Source organism: Drosophila persimilis, unplaced genomic scaffold (assembly GCF_003286085.1).
Source record: "Drosophila persimilis strain 14011-0111.01,24,50 unplaced genomic scaffold, DperRS2 tig00000431-arrow-pilon, whole genome shotgun sequence".
NCBI classification, from domain to species: Eukaryota; Metazoa; Arthropoda; class Insecta; order Diptera; family Drosophilidae; genus Drosophila; species Drosophila persimilis.
In genome coordinates this window covers 2,383,787-2,410,216 of record NW_020825312.1, presented here as the reverse complement: position 1 = coordinate 2,410,216, position 26,430 = coordinate 2,383,787, and the positions used below count along the sequence as shown (strand labels likewise).

Genomic DNA, 26,430 nt, shown 5'->3' with positions numbered 1-26,430 from the left:
AAAAACTTCGTGCCGCAGATTGGGGAGCAGGCCCACGCCCCCCCATTGTTCAGCATTTGAACACGGACTGCGAGATAGATACAGCATCGGAGCAGTGGATTCCAACGTTTTTAAAATGTCCCCGCCTATGTTATGCTGTTGCCTATCATGATGAGCGGCCCATGTCTGTGCGTCCACGTCCGCGTCCGCCTGTGTCGCACATAAAATTTTGTAATATGCTAGGCGTGGAGGGTGGAGACCTATGAACGTGAGCCCGGTGGATTTATAGGCCCCCCCGCCAGCGCTAGTTCATCAACGTGTTGAGCTCTGCCTGTGCCTCTGCCTCTGCCTCCGCCCCTGTATCTGCGTGGGCGTTAAAAGTTGGCTCGTAAAGTCTCGGAAGGATCATTCGGTTTTTATTAAAAATAAACTATACAAATTTGACACAGATTATTTATACATAAGTACACACAACGTACGGTGCACATGAATATGCGAGCAGGATGCTGAATAGATGGGCATACACGTAATCCTGTAGAGTTGTCCTCCGGATCCGTGCACATTTTTCGGGGCAATCAGCTTACAAAGGGTACGGTACTCGTGCACCGTACTCCTCCAATCCAATCCAATCCAATATACATACAATACAAACTCCCTGGGATAACTTTTCGAACAAATTGAGCAGAGATTTGGCTTTCGTATGACATTCAAAAATCAAAACATTATTGTCTTCAAGTAAATACATTTTAAAACAATGCTACTCGTAAAAGGAAAACAGTAATAGGCTCTGAGTAAGTAATGAGGGCATTCCAAAACTCTGGAAATTCGTTGGATAAATATGAATGTTTGTTCAACGATTCGGTTGGGGGCTGCTATATTGGGGGCTACTATATTGGGGGCTGCTATTGCTATGCTATTGCAGATGCTATTGGGGGAACTATTCGAGAGCGAAACATGTCTCCCAAAAAATGCACATTGATATATTTATAGTTAAATGTATTAAGTAATTATTACCCTGTTTGGTTTTTGGCTGCGTTAGACAATTGATTTTCAGAAAAGGACAACTGAGGGACGAATCTGACAGGATTCCGTCCGCTAACAAACTTTTCAACGTTGCACTGACATAGAAGCAGACTGACTGATTTCAGAAAGTTTAATGTGTCTGCTCCCTGAAACGGACTAATGGCTAATTAAAATACTTATCGTTGGAGCTGCATCGCTGCCGCCACAAGGCGAGACGGCTCCCGCTGCTTATCGATGAGTAGTACCTCCCCACCCACATCTGCCAGGGATTGCCCCGGTGTGGGCGAGGAGACCGTACATGCTAGAAATAAACACTCTACTCTAAGCACACCCATTGTGTTTGAAGACTTAACTCTCAATTGGTATTAACTACCCACACGTTCCTCGGCTCGGTGATCTGATCATCGACGCCTCAGCTCTCATGGTTAGCACATGGCTCATCCTGTTCCAGGTGCACCTCTCGCTCTCACTCTTACTCTTACTCTTACTCTTACTCTATGTGATTCTCTGATCCTCTAATCTTCTGACATCATCACTGCACTGGAATCTCTTGGAAACCTTGCTGCCGCCGCACCAGCTCCCTGCTCAGGCAATGGCAGCAGGAACACGCGTCCTCCGACCCATTCGTCGCCACATTTTCCACCGCCGCCGCCGCCGCCATCGCCAGCTCGTCTCACACGCTCGACACCCGCTCGTTGTTGTCCAGCAGCGCGGTGAGGTGCGCTCCACTGGCCACGCCCACGCCTACACCCCCGCGCTGGGCGTCGTAGTTGAGAACGACGGTGGATGGGGTTGTCTGCAGCAGGAGGCGCTGCTGTTCCTGTTCGCGCAGGCAACTGGGGTGCCGGGCCAGGATCGCCAGGTGCGGATGTGGACTGCGCACCGACGAGCCCTTGCGCATCAGCTGCGGCGTTGCACTGTTGCTGCCGGACACAGAGCCGGGACCGGCACTGGAGGACCCTGGACCCACGTGCAGTAGACCCACTTGCTCCTTGAAGGGTGGTCCCGCACAGCCGTTGCTCGAGCTGCGGTAGTAGCTCTGCTGCCGGAAGGCACGCATCTGTCGGGAGCTTCCTCCGGTGCCGTCCACCTGCGTCACGGCTGTCAGCATGGATGGGGTGCGCTGAGAGTCGCCTCTGTGCAGATAGAGAGAGAGAGAGAGAGAAAGAGCAACGGAGTTAACGGAGTTCCGTGTCAAAGGAGTGCCCATGTCGGGGTGGGGCACGGACTCACTACTCACCTGTTCAAACTGTAGGCGTTGTTATTTCCGCCTCCACTGGACTTGCTACCTTTGCCCGGACACAGATGAAAGGCCCCGTAGATGAGAGGGTTGACGAGGCTGTTGGACATTCCGAAAAAGAAGATGGCGTCCTGCAGATCGTCGCCCAGCTGCAAACAAATGGGAAAATTCAAATTAATTTTCTTTGCAGTCCTTTTGTCGGGATTGTGTATGTCTGAATGGGTCTGGTAGGCAGGCGGACGATTGTGGTCTCTTCCCTGTGGCCCTAAACAATGCCGGCTTGTGGGGGCACTTGGGCTGTTGGACCGGACCGTCTTAGCTACCTCCGAGTGTGCCCTTTATACGAGTATATGGACATTGGTGAAATCTAACGGCGCTTATCACAGGTACAAGTGCTCGGAGTGGTCACAGTCGAGTGCATGCGAATGCTCAATAAAAGGATTAGTCAGTCCCCTCTTTGATATTAAATGGTTTAAGTTTTATAGGGCACACAGGCGGTGGCAGCCCGAGACTGTGGAAAGGTAGCCATAATCCTGTACCTCTGGTACACGCTTTACGGGCAATCACAGGCAGTCATCAAAGTTGTCCTTCGTAGCCGTTAAGGAAAATTAATGACACGCCGGTCCGGGTCCGGGGGCCGCACGATTAATTAAAAATTGAGCATTAGAAATCATTTTTATGTGCTCCGGCCCGCCCCTTCGAGCAGGTGGTGAAAGAATGGAAAGATTCCCTGAAACGGATCTAACATCTGCGACTTGGGCGTGTCGGGCTCGGGGCTGGGACCTTCGTGCTTTACAACCGCCACAAGCCGTAATATTAGACAAGACAAGAAAAGGCTGGAAGCCTTCGGGGCCTGTGGATGCTGATGGCGCGGCTCGGGTTGAAGTGAAGCAAACTGACAAATCGACTTCTGATTGATGTGCCATCGAAATCAGCCGATACTAAAAATCGTTTTTTCGGCCTGTCAGTCAGTCAGCAGCCGGAAATTTCTGAAGTGCCCTTGGACCCAATTGAAATGGCGATTCTTTGAAAGGGAAGCGACGCCTACGTTGTACTCACCCTTTTGTCGGGATTCAGGAACATGAACATAATCATCATCACGTAGTAGGGCGTCCAGCAGATGAGGAACGCTATGATGATCACCACGGAGATGCGCAGCGATTTCATTTTCGCCTTGTGTATTAGCCGCTGCCGATTCGTCTGGGTGGGAAGCTTGTTCGTGGAGTAGTTAGCCAGCTTGGAGCCCTGGAACATCTTCTCGCTGCCTGGTTGGGGCGCACCAGAGTGAGGAAATCAGTAGGATACATATGCGACCTGTCCGAAACTTACTTGATATTGTGCGGAAGGTCGACATGTACGTTCCAAACAGTATGCACAGCGGCAGTAGAAAGGTGAAGACCAGGGTGAAGGTGGCATACATCTGCTCCTGCCAGTCTGCCGTGTAGAAGCCATGGGTGACACACTGGTAGAACTCCTCCACGAAGGGACCTCGCGCCACGTGGAATATGAAGAACTTGAGTGAGAAAGAAATTATGCACTGGTTACTTATCAATGAGTAGAAGCGGCGAAATGAGTTGTGTGGATGCGAGACGGACATATAAGTGTTTGTTTAACCTTTTCCCACGTTGGCCAATATGAAGGCCAGGAGACGGAGGTGGAGGTGGGGGCGGAGGCGGAGGCTGCCAGGCCTCAGCTAAGCCAAAGTTAAAAATTGCTGACTGAAGAAGCTGTGCTGCTTTCATTTGTGAATTTGCGAATGCCAGCACATTTTGATGCCTTCCTAGACTCCCTCGGGTTTTCCCATTGTTGGACGTGAATAGGCCTGTAATTGAAGGCACACTTCCATGCTTTTGGCAGCTCAAGTTCGAGTTCGAATGGCACACACCGCATTCCATTATTAACCCTCATAAGAGCCCACCTGTGTCTTAGAAAAAAGACGATGTCTCTGCCTCTGGTTACACACAGGATCCAATGCACTGGTCGTTTCAAGTCTGGCCAACGCTGATAAAACGGAAGTCGAGACTTACTGGGTGGACTCCTGGGGACAGATGGGTCGGCGCTTAGCCAATACGCTAAGACGCATTTTATTTTCACAGTTTATGGGTTTCTTGACGCCGCTCAACCGTTGCCGGTTGTCGCCTGCTGTTGCTGCTGTGCCAGCAGCTGACCCAAATGGTGAAACTTGCCACGCACCACTAAGCGGTGCAGTAAAACTATATAAGACATAAGACCTAAGACACTTGGGGACTAGAGCTAGGACTAGGCGAAAGAAAGCGCATAATCGTATAATGGTTGATTTTTTGTATTAATTTCGCACATTTATAACTTCCGAGCCATTGACTCGACTAAAGCAGCCGGACAGAGCGAACAGAGCGGTGCTCAAAATGGGTTTAAGAGATATGGATCGATACGATACTTGGACAGTCCAAGTCTTTAATCCAGAAGAGTGACAGGAGTGCAATATCTTTCTGTAAGCCAATGCACAAAACACATTTGATTGATTATTTGATTCAGTTCTTTGTGGTTTTTGATATGGTTGGGTTGATATGGGCAGCCTGCCCAACAAATTTACAAATTTAAAAATTGATTTAAATCATGAAATTTAATTTTTCATCAGCCATATTTATTTCCCTATCCACTTAGTTTGGATTTATTTATAATTCTGTGCAGGTACCCTATGTCAACTATGCAGTCTATTATGGAGACCACCAAATAAGTAGGCAACAAAATATTCCGGCGAAAATGAGAGGCCTGACATTTATTGCGGCACGGAAATAGACTTATTCCAGGAACTTGTTCCGCCACAAGAGTAATGAAAATATTATTTTCGTATATACGAGTAGAATATCAATGGCAGAAGGCCGCATCTTGACTTCACCCACGTGTCGCGACGCGTCGCCTACGTCACCCAAGCGGTTATCCAAAATCGAACGAGTATCAAGCCACTCGAATAATCGTGGTGAGTCGCTGAAAACTCAAAGTTAGATGGGAGTAGAGTGCTTCTCTCACAGATGTTCCGAAAGAACTCCATACTGTCAGCATTCTTTTGTGGTCGCTGTGCGAACTCCGTATCGTTCGTATCTTCCGTATCGACCATTTTTTGTGGAATGTGCATGGGGGGGAAACCAATGCGCGAATTTATTTTTCAGCATTTGTTGTTTATTGACAGTCAAGGGAGTTTTCATGTTGGTTTTTTGAGGCAACGAGTTCAGCGGTGCGTCTCATATTGAATTCGGTGTGATTGCTCATCAACATGTGTGGGTGACACCTCGGATGGGTGACAGAACGTGTGTGGCAGTGGAGAGACGTCCGGAAAATTATTTAAAGCAATTCCATTTGGACGCTGGGTGTTTTTCGGCCGTCACGTCTGTTTGGCGCATAAATTTTATGTGGCGTGTTCAATAAAACGAAATGAAAAAAGTTTGCTCAGGCGCCGGCTCCCAGCGAAAGTGCACCATAAAATGAGACATAATGATTGCAAAGTTTCTTTTAATTGGGTGACAGTGGCCTTATAATTATGTCACTATATCGGGGTGCGATCCAGAAATAGCAGAGCCGCCCCATGAGCTCCAGAGAACACCGTAATTAATATTTGAGATTAACTTGTTCAGAGCTCTCCGAGAGTCAGTCGCCTGAGACATAGGGTCGTGACATGTCAGGGAGTCAGGGAGAAAGAGAGGGAGAGGGAGCGAAAGAGTCGAAAACAATGACTTGGGCTACTGACGACCGCCGGCGGAGCCCTCTACTCCAAAAGCTGCCAAAAAAGCGGCTTAATGCCTCTCTGGAACGCCCTTGGGGTGGAATGAGTAGGTGGATAACATAAAAATGTAATTAGACTTAACATTTTTTGCGGCATTTAAACAAGTCAGACACTTTGACAAGCCGGCACGCACAGCAGGCAGGCACGCCCACACGCACAAATCACTCATACGACGAGTATACATACCCGTATACCCTAGTATACACACACACACACACAAACACAATAATACTGTGGCATAATCCTGCCTCCTAGTGGCTGTAGGCCCGCAATTTCCATTCGAGGCAATATTTTACACTGATAAAAGATAGCAGAACCGCAGGCGGGAATCATGTATTGGTCCATTCCCACATAACCTGGGCCTGCACGCGCATGTGCGTGTACTAGGGAGTCCCCTAATTAAATGCAGCTCCCGCTTAGGCCATCACACATAGATTACTGGGAAGTGCCGCACCTGCATAACAAGAATGGGATAAACATTATACACTGGGTCTTTCCGTCCGTTTGTATTTCCTTCGAATTGGATTTCAATCGAACTTAATTAGTTCCTCGCTCCATGGCAACATTTCCGAAAATCCTTACCGATTAATTGCTTATCTGACTGCGCGTATTCTACTGTTGAGCACCCAAACATACTACTCTCGAGCCACACTGATAGATGGACTGTGGGCAAGCAGCTCGTTCCACGGTCCATAAATCAGGAACAGGCAACAGAGCTGGATTTGTTGTATGTTATCGGGCGACACAATACATACCCGCGGCGCACATTATGCAATCAATGAGAGAAGGGCAATCCGAGAGCAAGCTATTAATGCAGTCCCTGTCGGGCTTATCGTCCAGCTGCCAGAGAAAGGAATATATCTCAGGCCATCTTCGTGTGGAAGGGCGTCGTCAAAGGGCGCCCCGCACAATGAGAAAGGAGAATATGAATAATGCCAGCAGTTTTTTGTTTGGGTAAAAATGGTAAAAACCCTTTGCGCTGACGGCTTGCCGACCCTCAGCGACCCCCAGCTACCCCCGTTCTTCGATTGGCAGCAGAGGCAGACTGTCCCCGCGACGAGCACGTGTGTGGGCGTGTCACCGCTCAAAGCCACATTTAGTGCACACTTATGGGGGGGAAAGAGAAGGCGGAAGGAGACGGCGAAGGCAATCATTTTTAATGTCTGCACACATTCTGGCGCCTACTCAAGACTATTTGCGCCTTGCCACGGGGCGTATGCGTGTTATAAAGTAAACATATTACTTCAACTTCATCAGAAGGCTGTCGGAGGTATGCGGTACGCTAAATCCGCAACTTATCCTAATGGAACGCCCACCCACACAAGATACTATAACGGCGCAGATTACTTAAGACAGTTCTCAAACATTTCAACCATTTTTTGAGCCATTTCTGACAGACAGCAGAAGGATATTAGCGTGAGTGCATACGTAGCACGTCTCGCTGGTACGAGTATGAATGGAATTGAAGGGACGGCACTTACCTGTGGCAGGCTGAGCACCAGCGAGAGGATGTATGTACCCCCGAGCAGGCGATGACAACGTTTGGCCATGTTGAGTGACTTCATGGGGTACTTGACTGCAATCCAACGGTCCACGCCGATGAGGACGAGAACGTACGTGGACAGGTAAAGGCTGAACATCTGGAAGAGCTTCACCAGCTTGCAGGTGAGCTCGTTGGCCAGCCACTGGACCGTGTAGCACCAGGCGGCCTCGCCGATGATGCAGAACCAGGTGACCAGGACGTCGGCGATCGACAGGTGGAACATCAGCGAGTAGATGGCGCTCCACGTGTGCCGGGAGTTGCGACGCGAGATGCGCGTTTTGTAGATATTCCAGATGGTCAGCAGGTTGCCGAGAAGCGAAAAGAGCGCCATCACCGCCAGAACGTAGACCTTCAGCAGTCCCGAGCGAGACAGCTGCGGCGCATGGTCCATCATGTGCTCCGGCACCTGCTCCGCCATCGGGGAGCCTGACTCGTGTAGGCCGTCGGTGTGGGCCATCGAGGAGCTGTTCGTGATGGCATAGGCGGGCACTGGCGTGGTGGAAGAGATGCTCACATTAGCGACCTCCGTGGCCATGGACACACTCAAGTCGAGCATGTTGAGCGTGTAGTTGACAAGGTCGGGGGCGGCGGCGTTAAAGAGGCGTGTGAAGTTCGATAGAGTCGACCAATTGCTTGCCAGATCGTTTTCGGCACCGCTGGCGGCATCGGAGGGAATGGGCAGACGGGCTTCCGTGTCCCAATCGGTCTCCATGACTCCGGGGACGGCTAAATTGGGTTCTCAATTTGGTTTTTTCGCTGGCGCTGGCGCTGGCGAATGACGGTGGTTCAAGGGCAGGCGATGGTCCGTACAGGACGCAGTGTAAGCATCTTTACTTCGTTATACTCTGAATGAGTTGTGCATACTTTCTCGGAAAATTGAATTAAATCTGCAAATACAAAATATGTATAGAAAACAAAAAGATGTCATGGAAAGTAAAATAAATAGAATGTATAATTTCATCACATGGATTGCAAATTAATTAGTGCCATGTCATGGCCTTTAATCTGTTTGTACATGAAGCTTATGGTTTTTTTGCTTGTAAAATCGTTGGCAACAATATTGGGGGAATTTCTTTGAAGAGTTAAATGGAATTTGCTGAAATTTGCGTCCCCCAATGAGAGGCTGACAGACGGGACAGACGGGACAGTCGGGCTGCATTTAGTCTTACGGGAATAGCAGCTCTCGCTGCTGACCCGACCTTGAACTCAGGTGAACACTTTGCGGACTGCGGATACGATTTCAAACGCTGTAGCGCCGTGGAAATCACATGTCGTTGGGGTCAACGACGGGGTCGGCAATTATCAGACGCAATTATCGAATCGTAATTAGAGATAGAGCCATGCCCTCGCCGGGGGCTGGCTGCCTTGGGCTATTAAGTTCTCCGGATCAGAGCGAGCTGCAGCGCTGCAGTGCTGCGAATTAACTTTAATAGATTCCGCTGCGATTGTCTGTTCCGTGGCTGATGTTGTCGTAGTCGACTTTGGTCCGGCTTTCAGGAACATCGAGCGTCGTTATGCAGTGGGGGGTTCAAAGTGAAATTCCATAAAATTTCATTTTCCAAATTAATTTATGAACATAAATTAAATTGGCCGCTTGGCTGGGCCTTTGTTATTGCGTTCGTTGCTTTCTGCCTAACGCGAAAACAATAAACCCAATTCAAGGCACTCGAGCAGCAGAAAAGCGCGTGTCCGCGGCATTGTCAACGCCCGCGGCAGCAAACGGCAGGCAACGGACCAGGCAACATTCAAGCAAGTATTCCTCCTCCTAAATTGATACACATCAATTGAAGACAATCGGTTGGTGAGTGCCCAAGAGCCCAACAAACGAGATCGAGAGTAATTGGTTGTGTGAAGCATTTCATTTCAAAACTGGAACCTGCTAACTATTGTACATGATAATTGCACTTTATCGCAAATTAACCGCATAAGCCCGCTGCAGCTGAGAGCACTGGGAGCTGGCTGTATCGACTATCGACTAATGGCCTGTTCTGTGCTCGTTGTGCTCTGGGTCAACGAGAGTTGTCTCTCTGCCTCCGAGAGTTCCGTTCCACACCTCGTCGCTCGTCACCCGCTCAGAGGGCGTTTAATCAACGCGATTAATATACAAATGCGCATTTGATGGATCGGTGGGCGGCCGGGGCCAGTGGCCGGGCCGGGACGGGCTTTGGCACATCTGCTCCCCGTAAATGGGATATGGGATATCTGAGCAATAATCCGTGTGTGGCGACAGCCAAGATGTTGAGAGAACTTTGGCGTGAACTTTTCAGCCAATTTCGCTCACAATTTTTGATTGATTTGCATTCCTCCAGCACACAACACACACACACAACCCGGAGTAATCCCTGTCCAAACAGTCTAGACGGTTGTTTTTCGGAATCGACATAGTGCACATATGTATGTATGTATGTGCATGTATCAGACCGACACTTGACGCTTTTCCGACAAAGATCAAGGCGATTCCATCTTCAATCCTCAATTTATTTTCGAAATATTGGATGCGATCATTTGACATGCGTTGGTAGAGAGCGACTCTACAATTGAATTGAGTTCCAGTTGAATGAACTCTTTATACATAAATATTTCCTATTGAATTTATTTGTTTCAATATCGAGCAATTTGCATGTGTGGCAGGAATTTATTCTGACAGCAACGCCAATTGCTTTCTAAGGTTCACTTGTTTGGAACCAGAACCAGAATGCAGGCCATTTTACTTTCTTTGTTTATTTATTATTCATTTAAATACTGTGTACTATCAATATGTCAATGCCACAGCAATCTCTAATTGATATGCACTGAAAAGGCATCGGATGAATGGATGCACTGCTTCGCCGGAACAAAACAAGAGAATATTCAAATACCAAATGCTACCAGATAGAAATGTTAACACATAAAGGATAGACAAGGATGTTCCTGCACTAGAATATGCGCAATTGGCCTCTGTACACTCGCCAGCCAACTCGTAACCCACAACCCCCCATCTATTTGGTGTCGATAGGGATCTGTTTGTCAGGATGATAGCAACAATCCAATTGTCTTATTGTTGCACACAAAAGTATCTTTAGCAGTATCTTTAGGCCATTACTACTTGCTCTTTCCAGAGATATTATTTGAATTGTTAATTTTTGATGTTAATGCTGACTGCAAATATTATGTGCCACAGGGCTGTCTTAATAAGGATTCTGGTAGTTGTGTTTAGTACTTTGAATGTTGGGTCGCTTTCGGTTATTACTCTTGTAACGAGGAAAAGTTTTTACAAGTGCCAAAAATTTCAAGTGCAATTTGCTTTTAGTTTTCACAGCTTTCCAAGTTCCAGGAAACTTTCCCCATTCGTCAGGAAATCCAAGGAATTTATTTGTAAAGCTGTTTGTTATTATAAATATTGGTGCTGCGCTACTTTGTAATTAGTTGGCAAGTTCATAAGGAGCTGCCCTGATGGCAGAAAGACTGTGCCTCAACCCACTCACAGCTAAAAGACGGACTCGAGCTCCATGTTTTCCACGGAAACAGTGTCCAGAGGGCGTCCGTTGTAGGGACGAACTGGTAGGTGGTGGTAGGTTTAATTGGGGGGCAAGCAGGCAGGTAACAACACTTTGACACAATAAAATACAATACAACACAGCACAACACTTTCCACTTGCTCTGATATTAGCCGGGTTTTTGGGTAATATTCGGGTATTTGGCTATTCGGGCTGGCGTTCGTTCGTGCTCTTATTTGTACTCACATTCACATTCACGTTTATGTATTGGGAACCTTTGGGTTTTGTCTAAGCCGAAACTGCGGCTATTTACACAGCTGGACCGCCCGCTTCTCTAAACACTGAAGCACTGAAAGCCACAACAGCTGGTATTTTCAGGTTAAATATTATCATGTCATTAAAATTTCGGCAGCTGCACCCCTGCCAGATCTCGATCTCTGGCTGTCTATCGCCGCATGTATCTATCCCAATGGGCTTCTTTACTCGCATGTATCCGTATCTTAATATGGGCGCAATTCACTGTTTGCCTCATGCCACATATGTAGCTGCGATGCCAATTTGATTAATACTCTGGATTCAATAGACACAAAACAAAAACAAACAAAATGGGAATATTCGTACATGTCGATCAAATGAACACACCGATTCGAAACAGCTTTCACAGTCTTTCAAAGATTATTGTGTTACTGTATTTTATTTTAAGATCATATGATTTGGAACATCTGTATCTAGGTACAAAAACTTGCCTTGGTAACTTGTTAGATTTTTTGATTTTTTTTTTGACTTCGTTGCTTGCAGAACTTGATATTTTTCTGTTTATATCTTTGTACAGATATCTTAATATTTATACCATTTAAATGCGTTCACATAAAATTAACTAAAAAAATACTAATTTTTGCTTTAGGTTTTCTACTCTATCTTTTCACTACTTTATTTCACTTCCACTTGTTATTCCAAGAGCTAGCTGTAACAGAGAGTTCATTCTCTAGAATCCTGCTCCAAGCTGTGTCTCCACAAAGCGCTCTTTCAACCGTTGCCGCGCGTCGAGTTCTGACAAATGATATCTGGCGAGCGCCAAAGAAATCTCCAAGTTTTTCAGGCCCCAAGTGGCGTTGGTTTGAAGCCAGCTCGAACATGTTCGTCCCGGCCGCGAACGTGTTGCGTGCATATTCATTCATAAAACCTTTGGCAACCTTGGCGTATGAATACCTTGCAGACATTGCTAATACGCAGAGTGTGCCGTCGCACATTTTAGGTTGCTTTATTAATAGCTTCTGAACGAAAAAAGATATTTCTATGAAACAAACTGTGTTTGAATGAAACCTTTTCAACATTGTTGGGTACATGGTGCTGCGATGTCTAGATGTCAAAATATATTGTGCAATTTTGACATATGCACGTTCTAATTTAAAATGCTCCATATAATATGTAGCCTTGGAATTAATAGAGTTTGAAAAACATAAAGTTAATTAAAAGTTTAAAAATACCCCAAAAAAATAGTTAAACAATTAATTTTTTCTACAAAAAATACCAGTTCTTTTTATTAAATATTATAATACAAAAATGAATATAATGCAAGAGGTAAATTTACTTTTTATTCCACCTGAAAGCGGCAGTGTGTGAGTAAAAATGTAACAAATTGTTGCTAACAGAAAACATGGCCAACTTTTGCGCTCATATTTCCTCATTTCCTAATTTAATCCAATTATTTTGAAGTTTGCAATGTTGAAAGCTCTGGCAAATCATGTTAGCCAGAGTGCACACATTACGGCTGAGGCCGTGAGGCCACCCACCAGTGCTGCCGTTGTGCGGTTGTTGTTGTTTTGTAATCCTTCCCCAAGGCCAGCGCACTATTGCACTGCCATCATCATACATCATAAATGTTCATTCATTCCTCAATTCGAAAATTTTGCATAGAACATATGAAGTATGCAGTGATAAGGCTGATAATGCAACAGTTTGGTAACCGCGGAGACGTGGCTGGAAGAAAGCTGTATGCTGCTTAACGAAGGTTGTGCAACTGCCGCCCCAACTCCCACCCTAAAAGCCCCATTAATGAGTGAAAATTAGAACAGAATGGAAACAGATCCCACTCCTTCGTGTGCGTCGTTTTTTTTTGTTGTGCTATCGCGAGGTTTTGAGAATGGAAAGAATGGCTTTGTTACCTCTCATTATCGATTTGAATGCCAGACAGCACCTACCACAGAGAGCCCGCATAGAACAAACCAGATTGGGCTGGGGGGGAGACGATGCTAAATAGGACAAAAATTCATTTTCGGCGATGAGAACCAGAGCAAGATGTGCACATGCCACAGGGTACGTATGTAGGAGATGGGAGACAGGAAGCAAAAACCACGAGCCGCATGACAAATGACGCCAAGAGTGGCAGCGCAGTCACGTGTGATGAACCAGCAACAATGTCAGCTAATGTGCCGCATCTCCACCCGCCCGGAGTCCGCTTATTTTCGGTTTTTCGAACCGCCGCCTGGCATTGTTTCCTAGACGCTTACGCAGGATGCGGAAATCGCTGCCAGCACTGGCCGTTGAAGCTGTCAATGTTGATGTTGGTTGACGGCATTTCACGATCTCATCCAATGAACAGATGAGCATACGAGCACGAGCAGGAGCACCGTGTATCTTTGACAACTGATGACTAAATAAATTTACATTGTGTGTCTACAGCGATATTGTAAAAAAGGTGGCAGGCGTATCGCATAAAGTGATTTATGCACAACGAGCACTTGGTGCTTGCTATCGAGATGAATATATTTTTAAACAATTGCAAAAAGAAACATTCCCCTCTTAGCTCGGGCTCTGGAATGATCAAGCAAGGTAATTGAATTGCGTGACACATTAAATCTTAAGCAGACAGTCAGAACTATACTATATTGATGCATTTTGAGCAAAAGAAATTACAAATTACAAATTGCAGAGGATCATTTCATCCAAACTGGCAGATTAATCACCGCCTAATTTGGCATGGAATAACAATTGAAAATCACCCATGCCGGCACGCGTTTCAAGCAATTCTGCGCACATTTTTTGGGCCCCGAGCAACCAAAAAGTCTGAGAAAAGACTAACTTTTCAACAAACGCAGAGTATAATTGAATTATAAAAAAAACTCGTATTAACTATCATGCACGTGTGCCTCTGGAAAGAAACCCGTGCGGTATCTGCTCCGTTCTCAACTTTAAGACCGATCCGGGACCGTCATACCGTGCTCCCAGTTTCGTTTTGTAATCCCCGCCAAATGCATAATTTGGTACATAAAATTAGGGCGTTGGGCTTGGGACTACGGCTTCCTGCTTCTCTCGTGATTTATCTTCATTCTGCGCAATATTGTCACAGCACTTGACTCGGTTGCTGGGATGCTGGTATGCCGGGATGGTTGCTACATGTGTGCCAGGAAACCGCCGCGTACATGTATGCATGGCATGTAGGGATGGAACCGAGGACCGAGGACCGAGTGTCTTCCGACTGGCAAAAGTTTGCCACTGTTGCGCAATCGTTCAAGCTGTATGTAAAGTATCTCTGTCCCAAAACTCGACACAATAAAGGTCGAAAACGTAAAAATGAATGTCGTGTCGCATGGATACAGTGCGGTTACTTCAAACTTAAAAGTGGGTCTGGGGCTGGGGCTGGGTCTGCGGCTAGAGTAGCAGGTGACACCAAGGGAGTCGAGCCCCTTCCTGGCATCGGCATCAGCATCCCCGGCCATCATTAGCTTCGGATGCTCCGCTGATTACACACAGCCGCCCAGTAAAAATAAACAAGCGCTCCCCAATATTGGCACTCGTCCACGTCCTACACGTGCCAGCGACTAATGTGCTGCTAGAGTGTGCCGCATAAATAATGGAGTTTATGGGCAGCAGCAGGAGCAACAGCAACGGTGGCGGTGGAGGTGGCGGCCAAGACCCAAATCCCTATCCCAGATTGGACCAGGCCTTGGGCACGGGCAAGGGGCCAGGGCAGGGGCACAGGCACTCACTGCTACGAGTACGAGTATGTGACGGGGGGAAGATGAGAAGGCTGATAACTGACAGTAAAGTCCATTGACCCAAATCAAAATTTTGCATTGCGAAAATTAAGTTTTCCAATAGCATTCCAATAGGAAAGTTGAGGCCTCCACACACGATACAAATCTTAATATACAAGTTGGCATTTTTGTGAAAACCTTTCTGTCATTTATTGTTTCCTACCACTCGTATTCCCTACACTTCATTGCGTTCAATGCTTCGATCCACTGTGCACGATGCCGGAAAAAATGTCGAACAAATTGATTTTCAGCCAGCTTTAGGGTCCGTCCGGCTCTCGGCTACTGCGGCTTTGGCGGTGGCTGAGTCCAATTGAAACTGTCGCCCCAAGACCGGAGAGGCTTTTCGATTTGCAGCAGCTATGATTTTCGTTTACTTTCTCCTGTGTTTGTGCCGATGCTGGTGCCTATAGCTATGGCTGCCACTCCGGGGCTTTTCCCGGACTCTCTCTCATTGGCATTGGCATTGGCATTCTGGCGTACGGCGATGTTCATTTTCTAAAGTATTTGAACACATTTTTTATGTTGCTCAGACGTGGGCCAATGCCGGCTCCTGTTGCCGGCACTCGAGGCCTGCCTGTCCTCTGTTGGGCTCTGCCGGGCTCTGTTGGCCTCTTTGGCATCTTTCCCTCCGTTTTCCCCTCCAAACTACATACTTTATTTGGACATCTGTTTGTTTGAAGTGCCTGCCTGGTGTCTGGTGGCCTTGGTGCTTTGGAGAGGCTTTAAACCAGAGCGATTGAAGCGTTGCCGGGAATGAATCGGGAATGGAATCATAAATTCTCTTTTCTGGCATTCCCCGCGGATGTAAAATGTAAATACATTCAACGTAATCAGTATCTTACAATAGGAGAACAGTTTTCCATCAAACGAAATTAAGAAATTCTACTATTTTTTAAGTGTGAATTCATTAGCAAAAGTGTTGTTATTTCAGGTAATCGCCACAATCTTCAGCTACATTGTATCAATCAAGCCCGACGTCATTAATAATTCAATATCTGTTAGTAGACAAAAATTACTCGCTCCTGCACCAGTCACCTCAAAGCTGTTTACTCTTGCCAATTTATCTTGCCCTAATACCCAACCATTACGGAGAAAATGAGATGATTTAGTGATTCGTGTATGAAGATTAAGTGCGGATGTGGACAGAATACCATCCATTTCATATACAAATACGATCAGGACACTGAACTGGAACACTAGTTGGAAGGTTGCAGACCTAACTATTCAATCTTCGAGAACATTTTTCTATGCCTTGCTGATTCCCTGGAAACCCAAACTCAACCAGCAACCTACATCCCTTGGGAACTACGTCCTTATCAATTCTATATCATTCTGCGTACAGCAATTACAGGCAAATCATTGTATTGTCAATCAAATACCTTTTCCTGCATCGGCGTCCCCCTTGGGACTTGCAGTCCAATCAGAAGGGACACGGCATTGTATACACGGTACGGAGTAGCACACAGCTATCGGAAATGACGCAGCGTTGTTAGTCACATGCTTACGATGACCAATTTGTACAAGCAACAACAGACGGCATTGAACCTTTCGGCAGTTGGTTGGCTCCATATTTTTCCAGGAATTGTTTTGCAACTGCTGAGATGCTGAGCTGCTGAGCAGGAAAAGTATTTTATTTAAATTTTTTTAAGTGCCGAAACTCCTGAAGTTCCCCTTCAAGCTGTGCTCTCAAAATCTGTAGCTAAGCTCCAGTTCTGCCTGAAAATCGCACAAATTCCTATCCAATTTGAGCTCCGGAAACATGAGAGCACAGGTTAGCATAAATAAATATGCTCCTAAGGGCTTCAAATATTCCAATTAAAATGTACAATTCTACTGTGCTCGTATCCGTGTCCCCACAATTGAGTGGAAACGGGGGCAAACGACGTGTGGAGCTCATGAAAAAATTGGCCGGAATGACTTGCGAAGCGCTAATTAAACATTTTAATGGCCGTCAAATAAAAGACCCGTAAACGCATGCAAATATATTCGTGCCCGGGGTAACAGATGGGAATACAGCCCAACAGCCAAAGTCGTGCCAAGAATCCAAGTGCTTAATTGTGGCCTGATACGGATGGGTATATCTGGCCCATCTGTGGCTGTGCCTGCGGATTCGGATTGGGATTTGGATGGTGGCTGGTGGCCAGTGAACTCTGGACGGTCTCACGTCTCGGCCATTGAAAATCTGGTAACCATAATTTCTGTCTGGGCCTGCCCATGTCCCGCTGACCTTTTGCACTTGCATAAAACAAAGCAGAAGGGTTCCGATTGTCCAGGCCTAAGCATCACTTCGGCTACCAAGCAACTACATAGGTCTGGCTCCTTCTTGCCCTCTCCGGCACTTGGCACAAGTACAGAAGGATGTACTTGTAAAGAATTTTATATCACAATAACCTTGACAGCAGGACTTTTGAGTCGAGGGCGTATCCCGTGGGTACTTTCATGACCTTCAGTTGAATACTGCCGCCGATGTGGGCTTAACACTTTACTATTTTCTTCACTCTTTCTGCGATTTTTAACAATAGATATAAAAATACAATTCAAATGCTTGCAATAATAACGGCATAATACCGTTGATTCCAATATTCAGATGGTGTCCAGGAGGCAACTCCAGCAAATCAAGGAAATATGTGTGTCGGGAGTCAGGGCTCTTCCTCGCGCCCCTTGGCCCAGCGAGGCCTTCAGATATTTGAACTGTTTTTGACGACTGGTGCGTTGATATCCATTTAATAAAATTAACAGGTGGCAACCGACATGGGGTGAGGGAAGGAGAAAGGAAAGGAGCAGTCGAATTGATCTCCGATGCCTATCAGGGCCGCCTGTTTACGTGCCAACCAGCAGGGGCTCAATGTTGGCGAACCACGGAGGCCGGCCTGCAAATGAACATCCCCCAGCTGCCATTCATGGGGCCCTTTGTTCTATTCTCGGTAGGCATTGCTGGCTGCCACAGGTACAAGTGGCAGTGAAACGTAAGAGTGGCATATCCAACAATGCTCCAGCTCACTCTACGGGTGGCGTGTCAAAAGTCATGCAAACAAGGAACGGTATAAGCGCCTGTTTGTTTGTTTGTTTGTTTATTTATTTTATTTTATTTATTTTCTTCGACTTTCAAAAGAGCAGAGAAGAAAGAAAGAAATTGATTAAAAAATTCGCAGAATCCATGTTTTTACTACGCCACATGCCTGATATTGAAAACGTTGATCCATAACAAGAATATTTCACTTGAGAACTAATAATTTTATCATGAAAATTGAAGTGAAAGACAAAAGAGCTGAATCCATGACTTTAGCTTGTGGGTCTCCTTCGCTTTCATCAGTAAGTATCGCTGAGTCGTTTAAGGTTTATAAGCCAATTTGATGCAAAAACCATAAGTCAACAGAGCTATGAAGAGGGTCAAAACTATTTAAGCATGTTTGCCAAACACTCCAGCCCTCTGACGTTCGCATAATTTCCGCTCAGGGACCTTAATGGATCTTAGAGAATGAGTTAATCCGCATAGTAGCTCGCAGATCTTTCATGCTTTCAATTTGCTATTGAGAAATTGTATCGATGGCAGGGGCAGGGGCAGTTGCAGCTGGTAGCTTCATATCAGATCCAGTATATCAATCATCTAGTCATAAAGACCCACCTGTCGTGCAGGTACACGTGGTTATTTGCGTGGCCCGATGACTCACTGAGAGAAAACTGAGAACCGACACATTCGAAGGAAATCGGACCTTTAGGTGTAGGTTTAGGTGTAGGAGTGGGGCGACGATTCGAGGGGTTTCTCCAATTAGGCAAAATGAATGAGCGGCCCTAGTCATGTGCTTTAATTAAGGTTAAACGGAGTATACGTCCGTCTCTGGTTGCCGTGTTTGTGGATGCCCCAACATAATTGTCTGCGTGCCACAGCCATACAAATCTGTCAGATACACATACTACTAGTTCGCTTAGCTGTTGTGGGCAAGCACGAACGGCATAAATGAAGCGGCTAATAGGCCACCCAACATCGCACCAGCGCGTCGTCACACCCTCTCGATGTATGGAAGAGCGGAGTGAATACACAATTATTCCGGCTGCTCCCAGGACCCAAGCAATGTACTCCTGGTGCGTGGAACACAGGCGGCACGCTTGAGGCGGAATCGGAATATGTTTGGCTGCGGCTGAGATGACAGTCCGATTATGCATCAGGGGCTGCCCAATGTGGCGTGAACCAGTCGCAAACTTGGACTATGGCCTACTATCCATCGATTCTTTCAAAGGGAATTGGGCGCAAAATGGGCCGCAACCAAATGGCGGCAGAGGCACGGAATCCACGGGAAACTGACAGCTGGCGGATCGATCCGGCAAACTAAAACTGTCGACGGACATACCCACAATTGCATATAAAATTTTATCTCCGCAAAAATAACAAAAGAACAAGAACAATTGGAGTCAAGAGGCATTGACTATGCGCTTAGTACCCAACGGTTTACACAGATGCTGACTTTCGCAGCAGAGAGGATGGGGTTTGGTCAGCTAGATCTGCTCTAGTTTCCAAGCAGAAGCCCTAATGCGCTTAACAATGAGGAGTAGGAGGAGGAGGAGGAGGAGCGGCAGAAGCAGCAGTCCATCCAAGCAAACATTAAAAGAAATCATCAGTAGCATCACCTTTTGTCGGGGGTCCTGAACCGGGCTAAGCCCGTCATGGGATCTCTAATGCTGGAATCGCAGCCTGCTGTCGCAGGTGTTGGACCTGAGAACTAATATACAAATATTTGCGAATACAATCCTAAGCGGATTACCCTTTAAACAAATCAAGGGGCTGGAAACTTGGGTTCTTCTGCTATTGACTCATATCCTGGTACAACGTAATCCGTGGCAGTCAATGAGCTCAATCCGAACCCGCTGCGACAGCACGTTCCTATCGTTTTGACGCTTTAAACCAGCCCCTACAGCCAGGGGCAGGCGTTCTCGTGGACTATCACGGATCAGCAAATAACTCAATTTGGGGAACACTTAACTTTTACCATCGTGAACAAACTCAAACAAATGTCAAAATCAAAACGAGAGTGGATTGCGTAGAAAATTAATGGCGGATGGGGCGGGGAACGGGAGGCCAATCAAAATCAATACAAAACTCAGGTAGAGCAAATTGCTAATACATTAAGTATACGCCGTGCGGCCACGTCCATTACACACAGTCAATTGGCCGACGCCCACGCCCACGCCCCCGTATTTTTGGGCCAAACTTCATGGCCAGAGTCCTAGTTCTCTCAATGTCTTTAACCGCTTAATCAACAGGCATAGTCAACCAGAGCCAGAGCCGGAGCCAGACCAAATTGAAAGGCTGGCGAGCCCAGAAATCTAGATTTACCCAGCTAAAATGGGAGGGCGTACAGCTCATGGAGCTGGAGCAGCTTGTGCGTGTAGTACACTACACATTGATTAGGTAGGAAAAGGGGAAATCACGCGCTGTCGATTCCGTCTTTATGCCCAGGTATGGCAACATCATTAAAATTATAAATCACCAAAGCAGGGAAAATTCCCGGATTAAATGACTGACCAGTAGGTGGGAAAAGAGGGCGAAGGCCAAGTAAAGCCGAGCGAGGAAGGCGCCAATGGGGGCCAATGTGCGGAGCATGCTCAATCAAAGCACCTGGTAAGGCGTTAAATCAAAACACAGAGAATTTATAGGTACAATAATAAAGCGTTTTTCGCCCAGACCCTGGTGGTCTGGTGGTAGGGGCTTAGGGCACAGAACGTCCATTTAGGACAAGAATTGAAGGCCCACGCTCCACCTAATGGCGTTTGGGCGAGTGAGTGGCGAAGCCTCTGCTTGAACAAGGGATAGGATATTTATTGAGTTTGCCGCCTACACCTATTTAGTCCTGTCCCTCAAGGGTTTTGTTCTCCTTTCTTTAGCGAAACAAATAGGAACTAGTTCTCCCAGGCGAACAGGAGCCCGCAGTCCTCTTGGGCGCGTGCACAAGTGTTTAGCTGTCCATTAATGTTGCCTGGCCTGCGCTCTAAATGCAAAGCAAATAGTCTGACAACAGGTCGTCCCGGACTATTCGGGGTAAACACAGACAGTGGTAGACCGTTGGTGTACGCCCGAAGTCCCAGGGTCCTGGTTTCCCGGTGTGCCGCTGTCCGGGCATTGACAAGGTCTGACAGTGCCAATAGCCCGACGGAGAGTCGAGGCATTTCGAACACAATGAAATACAGCAATAAAGGCGTACGTGAAAATCAAACAAATGTTCGTTCTGGCATCCATTCAATCCTACACGTATGCAGACGGACCGACCAGCCAACCGACCGGCCCCCACATGTCCATGAAAATGCCAAATGTCAGACGGCCATAAGATGTGGCAGGGATTTGTTTTCAACTCGACTTTTTTCACTTTGCAGGCCATCAGAGCCGGTGCAAGGAACTCGAGTTCAAGCTCGAACTTCTATGGCCAGGATGTGGGAGTGTGACTAAACCTATTCTTCACTAAATAACTAATCAAGGGACGCGATAAGGTGAGTGGAAATGTCTTATCCAGTCTGAAGGAATCGTTCAAGAGCTCATTGCACTGAAAGTGTTCTCAGGGTAAGACACAAAATCTCAAGTAGAGTTCTTTCACGTTCTTTCAGCTTGGGGTAACACACTTATTCCGCTCAGTGTGGAATTGATCCCTCAGTTGGGCGTCTGGCTTGACAATTGAGTCGTCCCGCCTAAGACACAAAACACTTAAGTATTCAATCACAAACGGGCCAGTGCTCCACACATTCTCTCCATTAATTACCTGCGCCTGTACTCGAGTCTGTCGGGAGGACAAGGACAGCGGCTCACGACTCGACAAATAAAATATCTCCCAAAACGTGTACGAGTGCAGACCGCTTCGGGGTAGGGACTGGGCGGGCCGCTGAGAATGGCACAATAAATAACAACAGCCAGCATTATCCCAGTGCCAAAGGGTTAAAGAACTCATTCGTTAAGCAAAACAACAAGCCACAAAGCACAGCCTTTTTTGGCATCATCCAAGCATCCTTCATTCCGCCAGCAGCGGCTCCCTGGGAGCAGGTGAGTGCTTTGCAGGTGGTAAAACATGACAGGAGTCAAATGCAAAGTCTGGCGAGTTCTGGTGCTATTTTTATCGTTGCTCTTGCTGGTTGCTTGTTGTTATTTTCCCGTGATTTTCCAGCCGAATAATTCGGCTGTGCCCGGTATATTCGAGAGTGGTATTTCGATGATTTTCTGTTTTACGAATGGCTTGCACCGCGAAAATCATATTTAAAGATTCGTTTAATTAGAGAACTGGATAACACGTATGAGTACGTTTTATGGCAAAAATGGACACAATAAGTGTGGAGCCGGATAGATCTGGATACAGAAACGGTGCTAACGAATTTGAAACAAACAAAAGGAACCTGCAAGGAAGCTGCAAAAGGCCATCATTTATTATTAACGAGCGATAATCCCCTTGAATTGAGGGTTTGCCATGATTTACAGAAAAACTCTGCATAAATGTTGGTGCTTGGATGTTTTTCGAAGGAAAAGAAGCGTTTTATGGGAACACATGTTGCGGTCCTCAACTCGTTGCGCCCACAATCGCACCACTCCCCACAGTAGGCACCACAAATTGTGATTAGCAGAGCCAATTAGACAGGGGAATAAATAAACCAACAATCGGAATACAGGGACTGCCAAGAATGGCCGCCGGAGTAGCGATAACAGTAAGAAGAGCAACAGCACGATAATACATTTAATGCAGCGATTTAATTAATGGAATGTGCCCCAGCGACAGCGCCAGCGCCAGAGCCAGAGCCAGAGCCAGCTCCGGCACGGACCCAGACTCGGACCCGGTCTTGGGTACGTGATTTATGGGCAGCGCTTAATTATTAAGAAGTTATGCAGAGTTTAAACATTTATTGCAAACAAAACGGCGACGGTGCTGCGCATAAAAAGCAGTCGCCATGGACCGCCCCGTGGATTGGTGGATTGCTGGGTCGGTGGATCGGTGGGTTGGTGGGTTGGTGGAGCCCCTTCGGAGCCCATTTCACCCATTGGGTATCGCCTATTCGGAATTTATGGGCTTCTCGTTGAGTGTTTCGGGCATTTCGGTGTTTGGACAGGTCTGGCGTCGCTCGGATTTCGAGCGTTTTATGAACCTGCCCGGTCATAAATATTTTATGTGTTATAAAAATCGTCGGTCAATGCGACAAAGTCGAGTGTTTTTAAGCTACTCTTGGCAATTAGTGGCATTTAGTTAAAAAGGCAATAAATACCTTGCTGTAAGGCGGATGGCTGTGATTTATGTCCGAGTGTTTTCATATCAAATGCATTGCTAATTGGTAATTACAGGCGCCTCCCCGAATAGTTGGCCAGAAGCCAGCAGATGGACAGTCAATGAATACGAAATACGAAAAGTACCCAACTCCAGGCGCAAAGCCTTCCGGGGCTGGGTCCTGGCAACAGCAGTTGATCACAATTACGGGGATCAGACAAGGCCAAGTGGCTCCCGACTGCAGTTAAGCCAGCAGCCAGACGATTATGGAAAACATTTACAGCGTCCGGAGTCACGAAAATGCGAAGTTAGGGCCTTTCCCATTAAGTGGCACGGCGCAACAGCAGAGGAAATTATTATTACGGCTGTGCGCCCAAGAGCAGAAGCACTTTCCCGGACTTGTCCTGTCCGGCCGGACGGACAGCCTAATCCATGCCTTCTAACGGTAATTAATTTACATTATTATCATAACAAACTGCTCAACGAACGAGGACCGCCGTGGCCTAGTGCCCCATCTCACGTGCAACGCGAGACCAGTGCCAGTGCCAGCGCCAGCGCCAGCGCCTCCGCTCTTCATTAACGGCGGGGCGATTCAATTAAAGTGAATGAATGGACACACAAAGTTCTCCATTGTTTGCGGAGGCCCTCCAAGGTCACTCGCGAGTCGTACACTGCCTCTTAGCGTCTTTGCCGCTTTGGGGCATTGGCGCTGTGTGGGTAATTAGTGCGCGCACTCCTCTGCGTTCGAGCACAAATTCAACTTAAAATCTAATCCACAAATAAATACATTTCCAGCCGCAGGTCCTTAATTCTGTGTGGCTCCATGATTTATGCCCAACGACTTTAATATGACCGTGTACGTACGTACCCAAAATTCTAGAAAATGTATACACGAATGAGTGTAGTTTTGGTAACTGTGTACATGTGTATGTATGGGGGTTGGGAGTTGGGTGGGGGCGTGGGGTCGTGGCCTGGCATGATGCGCTAAAGTTTGCCCACATCTGAGTGGGCCGGATGCTCGAGTAATCATCAGCCCAATAGTTAACCCTTTGGGCTCATTAACACATCATCAGCAAGGCAAAATAGGCCATGTTCCGGGCTAATCCTCAGGTTGCTGTTGGGCTGGTCTGGGCAGGGCTGGGCTGGGCTGGCTTTAAACAGAGCTCCCTTAAAGCCAGTTGTTCCATTTTGGGCACATTTTAATTGGAAAATTCCAAAAAAGATGATCTTATTGCTTTTTGGCTCTTGCACTATGCACACATCCTTTTGCTGGTGCAATATTCAGGAATATTGATGAATCTGAGTAAATATGCAATTAAAAAGCATCAAGGACATGCCTGCACCTCGAAACGAATTGAATTCTCCTTCGATGCGCATTGGAATTCCTTCCGTATTAATTTATTCTGCTTTCTTTTAAAGCTGTGCCCAACAAATTCCACAATTGTATTTATATGTTGCTCGAAAGAGAAAAGTAAATATTACTACCCCTTTCCCTCCCTCTAGTCCTATCCCTACCATCTCGGGGGAGCGGCTTTCCGCACATGTTCTGACCATGGAAGCCCGCTGGAGCAGCCAGCTCGGAAAATAAATGTATCATCAAAATTTTTCAAATCATGTCAGAATCTTGTTTGCCTGCAGATGAGCCAGATGCGACTGGGAAAATAAATTTCACTAAATGCGAGGGAATGCTTCAGCAACGGGGATGGGGCCCTTCCACTCCCAGCCCACACGGAGCCTCCGTACCGTACCGTACCGTAAAATGCTAATGCCTCGTGTGAGGCCTACTTCCTGTCCAAATCTCTATGGAATTGAGTCCCCCTGTGCCGGGAGGCGGGGTGTCGGATACCAGCGCCTCGCTAATTCGTCGTTGCTCGCAAGTAATGTCCTTGCCCGCACTTGTTTGTCATCCCTCCTGCTAGTCCTGCTCGTCCTGCTCGCTCTACTCGTCCTGCTCCATTTTCTTTCGAGTTCGCAGCAAATTCCAGTCGTTATAAATAAGCTCGACAATTTTTCGTCGCTTCCTCTGTCTGTCAGTATTTCTCCCAGTTTCTCTTTGTCTTTTCCACTTTAAAGCCCACACGTGACACGCGATGGGCCACGCGGGAGGAAGGAAGTGTCCTCTAGGGAGGGTACCATACCATCATATCCATAGCCCGGCACGAGCATTCCATTTTAAGGTTCATTAAATTTGTGTAGTGCCTTATTCAGAAATACGAGATACGAAGCTGGATCCAAAGGACTCTCCATGTGCAAGGGAAGATGCTATAATGCACTTGTCCACTTTAACGCAAATCTTTTCTCGCTCCCGTTGCAAGAGTATCCCAAGAAAAATCGGTCTTTTGAGAGTCTTGGGCCTGGGTGTCGTTTGTCGTTCTATTGCTCTCGCGCTGAAAATATCTCCGAGTCACTTTAGGGCATCCTTGGGAGCAGTGCCTCTGGGTATCCTCCGACCCGCGTTCCCCATTCCATTTGCCCGCATGCAAATTTATTTTGATCGAATTTTCCAACGGCCGCCGCTGTGGCTCGTTGTACCCTCTATTTAAAAGTGTCTTAGTGGCAGCAATAAAATGTTTATTACACACTTGGTCGAATTGTCGATGGAGAAATGGCAACGGGTGGCCTGTAGTTCAATGCAATGAAAGCGTTCAAGAACCCCACCCGAAACGATACCCAAATTCGCCGAGTCAGAGCTGCTCAATTAATTGCAGCTCAAAGTATTGAAAACTTTCCGCGAACGCTTAAAAAGTTTCGCAGCTTTTCCAAAAGTCATTGGCAATATTCGAGTTTGCTTGGCTGCGGCCCGAACTTTGCAGACTGCCGCCGAAGGCAGCCGCGGCAACAGCCACAGCCACAGCCACGATTTATTTAATTAAAAAGTGAAAGCGTTGCACATAGCTATGCTTTCTTGCCCCATTCCATGCCTTTCCGTTACCGTTGCCTACCTACCTATATGGCACGGAAGCCATTGACACGACTTTAAGGAATCGCGGAACTCGGAGATCTCCCAATCTTCTGCCTTCCCTGCCTTCTGGGGGCTGTGCGTGATAATTTTATGCGATTGCGGTCACATTAATGGCTTGAATTCGGTTTGATTTAGGACTCGAGTGCGTGGCGTGGAATTTGCAATTACACTGCCTAATCCCG

General features: G+C 46.9%; 1 protein-coding gene across 1 annotated transcript; it reads right to left on the bottom strand.

The window, feature by feature from the left end:
• Positions 1-375: 375 nt before the first annotated feature.
• Positions 376-8,432, bottom strand: LOC6596153 (gonadotropin-releasing hormone receptor). The gene is made up of 5 exons (XM_002021129.2): positions 7,484-8,432; positions 3,572-3,755; positions 3,302-3,507; positions 2,243-2,391; positions 376-2,138 (listed from the first exon to the last, which is right to left on the bottom strand). The coding sequence occupies exons 1-5, from the start codon at positions 8,255-8,257 to the stop codon at positions 1,676-1,678; spliced, it is 1,776 nt and encodes a 591-aa protein (XP_002021165.1). The 5' UTR covers positions 8,258-8,432; the 3' UTR covers positions 376-1,675.
• Positions 8,433-26,430: the final 17,998 nt, after the last annotated feature.

Excerpts from the sequence above, each read along its gene's own strand:
- LOC6596153 (XM_002021129.2), bottom strand. The coding sequence starts at position 8,257 with ATGGAGACCGATTGGGACACGGAAGCCCGTCTGCCCATTCCCTCCGAT. Across the intron at positions 3,756-7,483 it reads TGGTGCTCAGCCTGCCACAG|TTCTTCATATTCCACGTGGC; the intron begins GTAAGTGCCGTC and ends TTCTCACTCAAG. Across the intron at positions 2,139-2,242 it reads AACGCCTACAGTTTGAACAG|AGGCGACTCTCAGCGCACCC; the intron begins GTGAGTAGTGAG and ends CTATCTGCACAG.